Source organism: Eutrigla gurnardus, assembly GCF_963514095.1.
Source record: "Eutrigla gurnardus genome assembly, chromosome: 18".
Taxonomy (NCBI): Eukaryota; Metazoa; Chordata; class Actinopteri; order Perciformes; family Triglidae; genus Eutrigla; species Eutrigla gurnardus.
Genome location: NC_139929.1, coordinates 2,340,972 through 2,356,064, shown reverse-complemented (window position 1 = coordinate 2,356,064; position 15,093 = coordinate 2,340,972). Strand labels below are relative to the sequence as shown.

General features: G+C 44.1%; 1 protein-coding gene across 4 annotated transcripts in view; it reads right to left on the bottom strand.

Moving 5' to 3' along the window:
- The window catches only part of myripb (myosin VIIA and Rab interacting protein b), a 72,692-nt gene that overhangs the window by 35,564 nt on the left and 22,035 nt on the right, over positions 1 to 15,093 (bottom strand). For all 4 annotated transcript variants that reach the window (XM_084033852.1, XM_084033853.1, XM_084033854.1 and 1 more), the window contains exon 3: positions 539 to 760. In XM_084033852.1, the coding sequence (XP_083889978.1) occupies positions 539 to 760 (222 nt within the window). The remainder of the gene's footprint in view (positions 1 to 538; positions 761 to 15,093) is intronic.

Here is a 15,093-nt window from a genome sequence, read left to right as displayed (position 1 = left end):
ATCCATGCAGGATCATTCCTCCTCCTCCTCCTCCTCCTCCCCGCCGTCTGTCCACGTCCGTCATCTTGCAGCAGTGTACATATTGTCATTACCCCCCAGCACACACACACACACACACATTACTTACACTACACACACCTCTTCTCCCCTCTCTTCCATTACCGGCTCCCTTAATGACCCAATCTCCTCCTCCCCACCTCCTCTAACTACTCCCAATGTTTCAAATGCAAGCTGGAAAAACAGTATTTTCTCATTAGAAATGAATATAAGAGATAAAAAAAAAGAAGAAAAGCCACAAACCCATTCCATCAAAGTCCTGCGCTCCGTCTCCATTCACTCACATCTGCCCACCATCCCTCAACAGCTTCCCATCGATCCCGTCTTCTCCACATGTGCATCCTCCTCCACTTCAACCAATTCAAAAGCTTCTCTCATTCATCCCTCTGTCATTACTCCCCTCCTCCTCCTCCTCCTCAGCCGCCGCCGCCGGCGTGCATACGATACGAACCGCGTGTGATAAAAAAAAAAACACACCAACCTGCCCTTCTGGCACGCCGAGCAGAGCCAGGCTTTGTCCCGCTTGCTGAAGGTGCAGCAGGTCTTGCAGACGTTGAAGCGGCAGTCCAGGCAGAGCCGCCGCGGGTTGAGCAGGAAGGTGAAGGGCGCGCAGCAGCGGATGCAGCAGTGCTCGTTGAAGCGGTGCTGCTTGGAGAGGATGGAGCATCTGCTGCCTTCCTCCGCCAGCTCCTGCTTCATCTCACTGAGGGCGAGCGAGAGGGGGAGAGAGAGAGAGGACAGGAGGGGGAGGGGGGGAGAGAGAGAGAGAGAGAGAGGGTGGTGGTGAGCGTCTGGGCGAGAGGCAGAGGGTGAATGTGGTGGAGGATGGAGACGCAGAATAATTGTTGTAAATAAAAAATTAAAGAGGGAGGGGTCATCACCTCCCCCCCCCCCCCCTTTACACTGATTGTGTGGAATTAACGTGATGGCTGACATTTCAGTTTGCCTCGTTTGCCCCAAAATCAAAAGTCAAAACACAGCATCACATCTTCGTCAATTAGGGGCACTGTGAAGATGATGAAGATGAGTTAAATCAAGCACCAACGGAGTACAGCCGAGACGGAGTGCCAAAGAGCAGCAGAGTCTCACTAATCCCGACACCAGAGACTCCTTCACACTAACGAACTATTAAAAACTCGCCCGAAGGATAAAACATAATCTAATAAAATCCACAACCACAGCCGACATTCAAACATCTGCACACGACTAATTGTGTGTAAAGGTCCTTCGTTTTCTGCTTATTATAGAACATTCGAGTCCTCCAGTGAGATCATTTTTAATATCCGATGATATCGGTTGTTAACCAGCGTGTGAATCAGCCGGGCGTACCCATCTCCGAGGCCCGTTGTGCTCCAAACGTGCACATCAATTATGCACGTGGGTGTTTCCTCCTGTAGGGTATGTGCTGAACTGGTGACGATAAATAAATGATGCAACATTCTCAGCTTGTATCGTAAAATCCATCACATCGTCGGCGCACGACGTGATCCTGTCGATCACGTTTTTTTAAATTAAACGCAGGAGGAGAGAGATTACCGTCACGCCTTTAAACGGCGTTACGGAGACGAGCCGTCGAAGGTGTGAGAGTGTGTGTTCAGGGAGTAAATTATTTAAGCTGCTCCCCACACACACACACACACACACACACACACACACACACACACACACACACACACACACACACACACACACACACACACACACACACACACAGTGGGTCACGACTGATCCCAGATGATGACCTGCAGATGTGTAAAACGTAGACACACTCAATCTAAATATCCTTTATAGCGAGAAAAAAAACGTACAGCGACGGATGCAAACCACAGGAAGTGTGTGGAAGCATCCTTGCCTCAGGAGGTGCGTAGTGTGCGTTTCCTGTGTGTAGCCATGTGTGTGTATTGTATGTAGAGCCATCTCCTGCTTCCCCAAGTTATTAACGCCGCTCCATGAGCATATCCTCACTGATTGCTTTTCATACGCATCGTTAGACGCGGCATATTAACAAGATGAACAAACCGTTTCATATGCAGCGGCGTGAGCGTGAGTGTGTGTGTGTGTGTGTGTGTGTGTGAGAGAGAGAGAATGGGGTCGGAGGGCGTTGGTTGGCATAAAGATACAGACATGCACACGATCAAACACCGAGGAGGCGTTTGTTTTCTACACCTGGAGGTCTCAGCTGCTGGGAATGAGTGGACCCCCCCATCAAATAAACCAATCTTAAAGAACATAAAGGAGACTCTGTGCGTCTGAGCTGCAGCGTCAAAAGATCCAAAACATTTATATTAAACGTCCCAAACACAGCAGGACGTAGACGAGCTGCTGCCTGGAAATCATTTCCTTCACTCCTGATTAGGATCATGTTGCGTCTGAGATACGAGGTTTGAATGAACAGCCCCGTTACGGCAGCTCGCTGCGGCCGTTTCATTAAAACCAGGGGGCGGATGGGAACGGAGATATATCCGAGGACGAGGTTCGGGTTCCTCTGACTCACATCTCCTCTAATGAGACGTGAAAACCGTCGTTTTTACGGCCACGGCCGGAGAAACGCGAGGTCATCCTGGAATAACAGTGACCTTTTGAGTTACAGAAATAGAATTTATTAGAACTATTATTATTGTGACGTGGATACAGATTCTGTTGTTGGCGTATTTTTGAAAAAAAAGAGCAACTTAATGCCGAAGCTAAGTCACTAAATTGACGTCGTAAAAAAGCTCAATAAATGTTTTCTCCGCCGGCCGAAGCTTTGGACGTTTAAAGCTTTTAAGCTGCAGGAAAATCCTTAAATCGCTCCGAGAAAATGTAAATGTGAACCTTTTTCATGATAACGGGACAAACTGCACGTGCTTACGAAGGCCATGTGATGCGTTTGAAAGCTCCGGGAAGCATTTAAAATACATCTATATAAGACTTACTGCTCACTATTATATAAGAAGTATATATACGGCGTTTAAAGCCAATAAAGCCGCCGTCGTAGAAGCGCAGTGACCACCCTGTTAGAGATTTTGGCACTGTTTGCATTGTTAGCACTGTTAGCAGTAAACTGCCGGCTCAGCTGTCAGCAATAGACATTAGTTATATGAATACAATAGATATGATCTGAATACTGAGTGTTGGTTTATGACACCTTTTCCTGGAAGTGATTATTATTTAACACTGAAGTTAAACTCATTAACATTCACACGTGTATATATATATATATATATATATATATATACATTTTTACCTCACCAGTTCGATTAATGGTCAACTTTAATGATTATTTGACATCATCATCACCTGATTATGTTCTTAATTGTCTTGTAATCTTTTAATTGATTGAACTGTCCCGAATCAATTAACATCTGCAGTTTGGTGAAAACAAAAAACTGTGATTAATCACAGATGAGAGGCAACAATCTGCCATTCAGCATCATTTCTGAAACATTTAATATGAAGGTTAACATCTCCACTCTGCCGCCTCACAGACGCCAACATGCTTATTAGACAGCTGATTATTCAAGACGCGCATTAATGTCAACAAAGATCTTCGGATGCACAAAGAAACTAAACTTGAATTAAAAACGGTTTATCATGCAAACAAGCCAGCGCCTGTTTGTAGAGTGAGTTTAGGAGGCGAATACCAATTTATTTAGTGATTTAACATCCAAGCAGCAGAAACTCATTGACGGCGGATTTCTCTCCGTCTATAATATTCATGGTGCTGAAGATCTATTAGCTTTGTGGCTCGTCTCTCGTTATCCATCAGGACGACTCTGAGTCTCCTTACTCACTTCCTCTCTCTGCCAGCCATGTTGAGTTATTTTCATAGTCTCTCTCTCTCTCTCTCTCTCTCTCTCTCTGCTGACAAACCGACAAGTTTCCAGGTGAAGTTGAATAATGTCACGGCTAGATTTTGTAATCAAGATAATGGCAGGTTTTTTTTTTCCCGAGGTCTGGCTGCAGCCGGGTCGAACAAAAACAAATGAATTTTTTTTTTAAAAATGATGTATGACCCTCTCGGCGGCGGTGCTTCAGAGTTACTGCCCCGCTGACCGACTTCAGTCAGGGGCAACGTGATGAATCAGCTCGGGTCAAAGAACAAATTAGTTAATATGTGTTGGGAGCAATTAAATCTATATAAATACTATGAATGGTAAAACCAAATTAGTTACAGCTGGAAAATAACAGCAATATGATGCATGTGGTTGATTATAATCAGGAACAATAAGACAATGATTCAGGGGGATGCTATAAGCTTACATTAACGACTTAAAATCAAACATGTAGCTATTAAAGCATAACACTGCATACCTTTAAGGTTTATGACCACCATCCACCTCCAAGCATACGGACCAGAAGTAATCAATGAGCAAATAACTAGAGATGATTACATTCTGAAACGGCATTAATCAAATAATTGTTGAACTGAAGGATAAATATACGTAAACACACACACAAGAGGACCCAGAAACAGTGAACGTACAACACCCGGGCTGACCCAGAGAATGTAATTATATATCTTTAAATAAAATAAAAATATATATATTTTAAAATAATATATATATTTAAAATAAAAAATACAAAAATACAAAAATATATATATAGTCTTTGATCGGCGCTTTGATCTGCCTGCTGTAGTGGAAACCACAGCACCAGTATCCACAGCTCCCCACCACACCAGTACATCCAGTAAACCACACACACACACACACACACACACACACACACAGCACACCCGTGTGTATGTGTGTGTTTATTGATGCTCTATTACAGTAGCCGGATTCTCTCTGTAATTGTGCATTGATCGATGGCTTTCCGAGTGCTCGAGGTGGCTTTTAATTGGAAGTGGGCAATTTCAGGTGTGAATATGTTGCCTTCCTGTTTTTGTGCAGATCTCTGCTACTTCAGCACCACGGACAGCGACACGGAGGAAACATCAATACAGAGCCACTTCAGAAAGACGGCGCGGAGCGTCCGGCTCCATCACCGGCATCGTCCAGAGATCGATTCCAGCCGCCGAGTCTTGGTGGACGTTCACAAACCGCCGTCAGATCCAGGATCAGAGACTCAGGGAGACGAGACTAACATGTCCCTGCACTCTCTCTGCTGCTAGTCTTCGGGATCCTCCCCTGCTGGGATCCGGCCTGAACACATTAACACACTTTGTTGTGTGTTTGTGCATGTGAGTGAGTGTGTGTGCATCTTCATCTTTGGACCCGGGATCGATGGCCGAAACGCAAAACCTCCTCTCTGAAAAAAATGTACTTTTTTGGAGAAAACAAAAAAGAAACGTTTTTTTTTTCTTGCAGAATGCTATTTGTTAAGGATATACTATATTTACTATATTATGTGTTAACAATACAGACAAGGTATCTTTCTTCTCTCATCATCCAAAGTGAAGTATCAGAAAATCCTGCAGATCGGAGGTTTTTTCTTTTCGGCCATTGATGTGGGGAAAAGCAATGAGACTCAATGGAATTAGATTCCGATTTCAGTCCAAGCGCAACATTTGCATTTAGGGCCGTGACCGTGTGAAGTTCATCCGACTTGAATGGCGTCTCCATGAGAGAGCAGAGAGAGAAACACCCTCTCTTTCTCTCCTCTGCATTGCGGTGGCAGACATGTGGGTCACACACATATCAAGCTACAGGGTTTCTGGCTGTCGGGGGTTTTGTGGGCGAGCTGCTGATGAAGGTGTCGGGCTGGTGAGATGAAATCGTGCTGTTTGGGACCTTCCTCTCAATCGGGAGGAGATTCGGCTTAGAAATGAATAATGCACTGATCAATTTGAGAATAAAATATGAATAACTAGGCTGGGGATGATGAGGCGACCCCTTAAAAGTCGACCCAGTTCTCCTCACATCCAGAACTAATGATTAGGTTTTCACCACTCTGATCATGCTGGAGTTGGACAAACAGCAGAATCCAGATCATCCATGCAAGTTATATATAATGCAGTCTGTCAAACCGAGTCAGCTGACGGAGACTCTCCTGCAGATTCCTCCAAACACAGACCGTGTTGCTCATTCTGTAGCAACAGTGTGGATTCATGTTTAATGAGATGATTTAAAGGTCCCCTATTATACTCATTTTCATCAATTCCACACAGCTGTCAGAGGTCCAATTACACTGTTTTAGATAAGCATTGCCCAAAACCCATCCATGGTCCTGAATTTCAGCTGTCTAAAAGTTGCTCAAATGAGCTCTGCTGAGAACAGGCTGTTTTCTGTGCCTGCACCTTTAAATGCTAATGAGCTCCGTTCGCATCGCCTATGGCTCGCCTATGTGGCTCAGGTGAAGTTGCTGGTCCCGTATGGTTGGGACAGATCCTTTTACGATACGACCTTACTGAAGCAGTCCCATGTGAAGTAGTTAGCACACTCAGACGCTAACACGAACAGTAGCCGGCACATTGTCATTAAAAATGAAATGCAACCACTTCTGTTCTTCTGTAGCCGGGAGAGAACATAAGCACGTATGTTGATTTGTACAACCAACAACAGAGCAATCTGAGTTGGCAGGTTCAGGGAGGATCGGTTTATAGGTGTAGAGACCGGAGAAAACGTGCTTTTCATAATATGGGACCTTTAACATTAAAGAAAAAACGTGTTATGTATACCAAAATGTCATCAGCATATAAGAAAAACAGCCACAAAGCAGCAGGTAGTCAGAATTTCCTCTCAGCAATCAGTTAATCCATTACAGGAAGCCTGCGGTCGTTCTACTTTTAAAAAAAATATTTTTGAATATGCCTAAAGGCAAAAAAAATGGTTTTCCCACCAATTATAAACAGAATTGATGATAAAGGAAATAGACCCAGAAAGTCATTCCACATTAAAGAGAAAGTAAACGGCAGTATATCTGCACGAGGTTCGCTCATAAAGCAGACCTGGTACTGGACTCAGTGGACCCCCCCAGCCATCAGGACTCAGAGTCCACACTCACAGATGATTATTTATATATTTGACTTTGACATAAAAAAAGCAACGACCTAGTTTGAGACATCGAGCTGAAGCTTTTTAGTATTTTGTAAAAAATAATCTAATTTATACGGCATGCAATATTAATCATAATTCGGCCGTGGCCTTGGTGCTGGTTTTTATTCATCCGCCGCATGAGTTTAGACCAAACACAGACTCTCTCTCCCTCCCTCTCTCTCCCCCCTCTCTCATCTTCAGTATACTTGGACCAGCAGGCCGAGCGGATGATTTCTATGCATGTTGCCGTCTATTATTCTGCAGGTATGAGAAGCTCAAGGTGACCAACGCAGTGATGATGTGATGCTGCTGCATCCCCATATCACATTCATACATATACTGTATATATATATAAATAAATAATGGCATGCCGTTTAGGAAATAATATAGACAATATAATGTTAGGTTTGAGTATATGGAATGAAACCTGAATATATGGAATTAAATCAATCTCAAGGTTTCATATATTCAAGTTACATCCATATATTCAGGTCAGGTATATATATATATATATATATATATATATATATATATATATATATATATATATATATATATATATATATATATCATCCCTCCAGAGACTCATTCGTGCAGCCTCACCAAGCGCACATAAAGACCTGCTTCATCTCCTCACATACATCATCACATCCAGCCTGCAGGTTTTCCGGCCTGTTGAGCTAAGAGGCATGTAAGTAAACACGGCAAGGAAGGAAGGAAGGAAGGAAGGAAGGAAGGAAGGAAGGAAGGAAGGAAGGACGGACGCATGCAGGCAAGCATGAACGGATGAACATGGATAGAAAAGACACGGGATGAAGACACTTCCATGAGCGATGGCACGATATAAACAAGTCGCTTGGTTCCGCTAACAGAGGATGTTTGCCGTTGCTATGACAACAAGTGAAAGCTACCGCTAGCATCTTAGCTCAACCGCCCCCCCGATCAATAAACACCCATAAGATGACAATTAGGCCTCATATGAATAAACCCAACAATTAAGATCAACATCATCACCCTAAGGACCTTAACGAGGTGATGTCACACGTTGGGATGATTCATTAGAACCATAAACGTACATTAATGGGAAGTTAGCTAGCATAGATGCTGGTTGGTAGCATCGTAATAAACTCACAATTTTGCACCTTTTGTTCTCCGAGTATTGCCCCCCTCTCGTCTGTTCCTACAGTGGCCCTGATACACTAATGCATTCATATAATCTGATTATAATTTTAAATATAGTCTATTTGTCTCTCCCCGTCGGTGCAAATGCTGAGAGACAACGTTATGAAAACATTATTAAAGCATATGTACACAGCGGAGAGTTAACATTGACATGTTTACACACGGATTGACAGCTAATTCAGAGCTCTTATTAAAAGGCTGCATGCAGCAGGAGAATCAATTACACGCAGCTTCAGGACAGATTAAATCAGATTACCGCCGCTTTAACATGAATGTCACGCTCACATTTAACTCTTCCATTCAACCTCGGACGTCGTTTCAGTCCCTTTCATTCCCCCGTTCTGCCCTTCCAGGGTTTCTCCTCCAGGATTCGTGACGCCTTTTAAACCCCGAGCATCAAACCGAGCCTGTAAGTGGGTCCAGCTAGTTACCCACAGTTCTGTGCGTCGGCATCCACTTCAACCCCCCCCCCCCCCCCCCCTCCTCTCCATGTGCTAGAATGAAGCCTGCAGGGCGACCGAGGGGGGGCAACTTCAGCTGGGCGACGACGATCAAAACGGGACGATAATGAGCTCTTGATTTTGGGAAACAATCCAAGTCAAATGTGTGTTCGGCTGATAACGTTTCCAATCAGACACGGCCGGCCGCCGTGGCAACCGTGAGAGAGAGAGAGAGGGGGGGGGGGGAGAGAGAGATAAAGAGGGGGAGAGGGAAATCATTTGCGTAGGAGTGTTTACTGCCACCTCAGCGAGGTGTTGAGATAATCTGGAAGTGAAGGAATTTATTTCTTTGCATTCTTGGTGTTATTGTTATTTTTCGATTCAATTCAAAGACGGGAATATGAATTTAATTTGACCTTCACTTCTTTGCAAACGGAGCCATGCACATGATTTCCTCTTCGTCAAGAGAGAAGATGGAAAAACGCCTAAAAAGTCAGGTCAGACTGCTTTCAGGTCAGATTCTCCATCTCAGTCCACTCATCATCACTCTCTCTCCTGGAGCGCCATCACTTCACCACTTCTTCCTTTTCATCCTTTCAAGCCGTTTCCTGCGGCGGCGTCTCAGATTAGCAGCCACAGTAACGGGTGCAGAATAATCTCTGTTCATGCAGGGAGAAGGAAGACATGGTTTCGCCAAGAAATGTGTCAACTACACCGAGGGAACGGCAGCACAGACCCAACACCTGCACATGGTCCGGGTGTTTTGTCAATGTGTCCAATGTGAGTACAGAACATTGGAAAACATATCATCATGTTCATTTTATGTTTTTTCCTATTTGCCCTCATAAAACTAGAAAATCAAGCAAACAAATAAATAATGTTAACCCTCTTTATAGAGATATTAAAAATGGAATGAGGTCACACTGACCCCGAGGACAACATAAAGACTGAACACGTCTGCAAAGATTTGACTTTCAGGAAATGTACGTAACGGCCCAATTTAATGCATTTTTGAAAATTAGACAATATGCATTTTAAATCAGCAGCTTGTGATGCTTTAGCAGACGCTACGACTGCACGGCAGCAACACGCTTATTAGCAGCGAGCGGCGGGCGCTGGAAGAGACGCGGCTGGATGTTAAGAGGAGGCCGGGGGAAACCGCCGGGGAGCCGGGCGGCTATTTCTGTAGGCAACAAAGACGAGGAGCTACAGAAGAGCATCGTTCACCCAATCCTCCCATGATGAGAGAGAGAGAACGGCATGCTGGGAAAATAAAGAGGAAAGAATAAGGATAAGACAGACAGACAGACGGACAGACAGAGGAGAATAATTAGGGCTGAACCAAGCAGGCGGAAAGGAGGGGAGTTATTTTCTGGGACATGCCAATTCAATTACAGGAGATGGGGGGGGGGGTTGGCTGACATAATGGGGGCTCCAGTACTGACCGGGACTCCAGATCCCTATTAGACCCTGAAGGAGCCGGTCTGACTGACACCTGGGTGAGACGGAGCATGTCTATATGGATCCATGACAGGTCTGACACTTGTCACATTGAAACACACACACACACACACACACACACACACACACACACACACACACACACACACACACACACACACACACACACAGTGTGTATGTGAGTGACGGCGGTTGGTTTCCGGGTTCAGGGTCGAGCAGCTTCTGTCAGGTTCAGGAGGCAGAACGAGGATTCTGAGAAAGTGGAAGGAAACAAGCTTTTCGACTGCGACCGGAGAAAAGGAGGCTGTTTCACCTTTTCTTTTCATCCGAGCGCCGTAACGGCGGCTGATGACAGGGGAGCAGGTGAGGAGGCGGCGCCGTGGTTTCATCAGTGCTAAGTGCTTTTTGATTGACTGTGATTTTCATACGAGAGCGGCAGAGTGAAAGATTTAAGAGAAATGAAGAACAAACAAGATGATGGTGACAGATCAGTCTGTGTAGTCGTGACGACAAACAAACAAGCCTAATGCACTTGCCGAGGCTGACACACACACACACACACACACACACACACACACACACACACACACACACACACACACACACACACACACACACACACACACACACACACACACACACACACACACACAGGCTTTCTGATAGCAGCGTGCGGTGGGCGGATCAATAGAGTCAACACAGACACTCATACTGCTCCTCCTGCTGAACATCAGGATGTCACTGCAGGTCGTTCACACCGGAAACACGCCGTTTAACCAGCTACCCAGCTGGAAAACAGATCCTGGATCTGCTTCAGTGGCTCAGTCAAACCTACACACACACAGCTAAGGTGTGGGGCGATAGGAAAATAATTGGGATTTGAGATATTATCCCAATAAGCACCAAAATGTGCTTAAAACTCTTACAAACCTACTAGAATCACTTTATAACACACATTCTGACATATAGGAGACATGAACTGGGGATCTGAATTTAAATATAACTAAATCATTTTCTACCATTTAATTCTATAAGAACCTGAACTGTTGCAGTATTTAATAAAGTTTGCATTAAAAAAAAACTCACATTTCTCATCACACAGTCATTTAGCATCCTGGTGAAGTGACTGCAACCTCGTAATGAAGTGTCCTCAGATAACCACACACACACACACACACACACACACACACACACACACACACACACACACACACACACACACACACACACACACACACACACACACACACACACACACACACACACACACACACACACACACACACACACACACCAGGGGGTCCAGACCACACGACGGTCTCGTCCTTTCAAAACAAACACATTTCCAGAGCTCTCATTACTTTCCTCTCTCCAATAGAAGGTTGTTTTTTTTCTACATCTGAGGTGGAAGTGTGCAGAATCCTGCAGCTACACAAAAACACATACACACACATGAAACATATGCTCATGTGCACACACACAACACAATCTGCAGCAAACAATCGCACAAGTCAGCCTTCTGGGATTTGGGGGGGGGGGGGGGGCTGGAGATGGGAACAGCTTCAGAGAGAGAGAATCCTCGCTCCGGTCACCTTGGGTTTCTGGCGGCGGTCGAGAGGAGAACGACGGGGATTTATCATCATCGGATCGGACACTCTGCAGCTCCACGAGCCACGAGGAGAACAAGTCATCAGTGGGGTTCAGTATTAGAATCCTAATCACTAGGGGTGACCCCGAACAGTGGACTATTCCATCTAAGGAGCCTGATTCCACCGCCGATCTCATCGCCGACAAAACACAGGATCATTCTGTTCTGGCTCTAGACGGTGCTGAACGCCCAGCTTTCGCCCTGGAGCTCCTGGAGAGCAACTTTATGGAGCTTTTTCAATCAATGAGCAAAAAAAAAAAACATGATTCGACGATCAGCGACTAGAGGCACGAACAATCAAAGTCGACGATGTAAATTCTTAGTCGGGGACACCACTAAAAATTACATTACATTTTTCTTTACTTTTGAATTAAACCTGTTTCTGGTTCTATTCGTGATAAAATGTAATAATCCAAATAAAATAATATGAAGTAGCAGCAGCTTCTCCTTCAATCACCATAAACGCAAAACTATACAGGGGTTATGTATGAATGATCTCAACTCAAACTTTATGCATAAAGCACGTTTACGAGAAGATACACAGAAATATAATCAACTATTTTCATCATCAAAAGTCATTTTTCATACAGAAATGTCAGAAAATGCTGTTTTCAGTCCCTCAAATATGGAGATCTTCTTTTCTCTGTTCTATCATAGATGTCATCACATACAACACACATTTCAAGACCTTTATTCTGAATACAAGCACTTTACAAACCTTGAAAACACCACACTAAAATTCAAGTGTTTTCAAGGATTTCCAGCACCCGTACCAACCCTGTTCGGCTGGTTTACCCCACCGACTCTCCGTTATGTGAACTATACGTGAACCCGTTTTTTTTCCGGACGCGTAAATCTTCATTAAAGCGGCGAGACATGACGGGAGATGGAAAGTGTGTGTTACACATGTACATGATGAATTGTTCTCCGGAGCGTCTCGTGGATGTTAATGAGGATTAACCTGGCCGGCGATAGACACAGGCAGAGAGAATTATGGGCCGTCGGCGAAGGGGAAAGTTCACTGTGGATTCAGACGGATGTCTATAGATCAGACTCCGTTATCTCGCCTCAAAAAATGGACACATCTTCCTTGAAGAACGACGGCCGCAGATCATTTAAGCTCTTATCGGCCATTTGAAACACAGTCCACTACATAGTGGAGGGGAAATCAATGAGCCTCCCTTTTTCCTGCATCCTATCGTTCTCTTTTTACATGCGATTCAAGCGATTTATGCTTGAACGAAGAGATTGGCATTCTGGGTATTAAGGATTATTGGATTTCTTGCCAAGAGTTTGATAAGAAGATCAATGGGCCACTCTCTTTTCTGCCCTGCTGAGTATAAAGCTCGAGCCGGGAGGTGATTAGCTTAGCTTAGCTTAGCTTAGCGAGGGGGGTGGCTAGCATGGCTCTGTCTAAAGTAAAATACCGAAAATTAAAAATAATTAGTGAAATGGGTGATTTTAATAACGATGGATGGAGCTTTTCCCCCCTGCTTCCAGTGCTAAGCTAATGCTAACCCTACTATAAAGCGACAAAATTAGATAGGACTACTTGTACATAGCTAAAGTATTAGATTAGCATTCAGGGAGATATGTTTTAATCCGTGCTTGTCTGTATGCGAAAAAATATGCTAACATGTTAATTCTTGAGCTTTAGGTTGCAGGAGCCGTTTCCCCCTGAATGCTTCAGGTTGTTATGCTAAGCTAAGCTAGTTAGCCCCTAGTTGCAGCATTATATTCAGCCGAACTAACAGAATCAATTTTATGTTGACACTTGGTGAAATATCATTAGCTTCTTAGCTTACCGGAGTGACATGATAAGACTCATACCATCTTTGTGTCCCTATAAAGCTGCAGCTACAAGGTGATTAGCTTAGCTTAGGTAGGGGAATGGCTAGGATGGCTCTGTCAAAGTAAAATGCCTTAAAAACCCCTGCTTCCAGTGCTAAGCTAATGCTAACCCTACAATAAGGAGACAAAATTACATAGGAGTACTTATACATAGCTAAAGTAGAAACTTAGCATTTAGGGAGATATGATTCGTGCCTGGTCGTAGCATAAGGACTTCAGGGAGAAACAGCTAGCGTTAACAAAATAGGCTTACATGTTATTTAGTGAGCTTTAAGTTGCAGCTGTTCCCCCCAATCCTTCAGGTTGTTATGCTAAGCTAAGCTAGTTAGCTCCTGGTTGTAGCATTATAGTCGGCAGAACTAACTAATACCAATTTTATATTGCTACTTTTTCCACTTGGTGAAATATCGTTTGCTTCTTAGCTTCCTGGAGTTAAATAAGGCTCACACCATCTCCGCGTCCCTATAAAACTACAGCTACAAGGTGATTAGATTAGCTTAGCTTAGCATGAAGTGTTTTCGAGGTGCTGGCGAGTGTGTTTCTGAACTTTGGGTCGAGATACTTGTAGGACAGTTTCTCCTCTCCTAACTCTTGACAGCAAATAAGCAAACAAGCTGGTCTAGTCTGAAAATACTGAAGGGAACTCGAAGTACAAGTGTGCTGACGGATAACGAGAGGACGACAGACGCCGATGACAGGGGAAAATCTATAGGAGACAAGGGGGAGATGAAAGGGAGACGACAGAGGAGGAGGGGGGAGAGAGGGGGAGGATAACAGTGAGGGTAAACAAAGGGGGAGGAACAGTGGATTGGAGCAAACAAACAAGGATTTCCAGATGAAAGTGGGCAGAGAGCAGAGACGAAAACAGATTAGCATTTGGAAAGATTGTGTGTGTGTGCGTTTGCAGTCAACAATACACATGGATGAGTCATAGGGCTCAGGCTGATTGCCACCAGTCAGTATAGAGAAATAGCCCCAATAGACAATTGTGATCCAAAAGTTACGGTTGCATCTATATTTATTCATATTATCTATATTTATATAGTAAGTATGTTCACATAATGCACTTTGCATCGGTCATAAACAAAAAACAAATATGTGCACACGTGCATCCGTTTGCAGTTTGGTGCAGAGAGTCAGGATGACATGCAGAGATGAGCATCCATGCACCGCAGCTTAACGCCGAACAAATCCTTATCGAGACATTAATCCCTATATTAAGACGGGCTTAGCTGCTGCGTAATCATACCTTGCTGGGGACGAGCATGTCGAGTGTATTATTTCAGGACGACGAGGAAAGACGGAAATGTCGATTCTGACGAGATTTCTTTCCAATTCAACTCCAAAATCTGAAAGAAAATATGACTGATTGCTGCTAAACTGCACAGACTGGGAATACTTTTTGTTCAGTTCATTGCTCAGGTTTAACTATATTTCTACCGTTTGTGTGACAATAACAATCTGGAATCTTGAGAGGATCGTGGTAATAATAAAT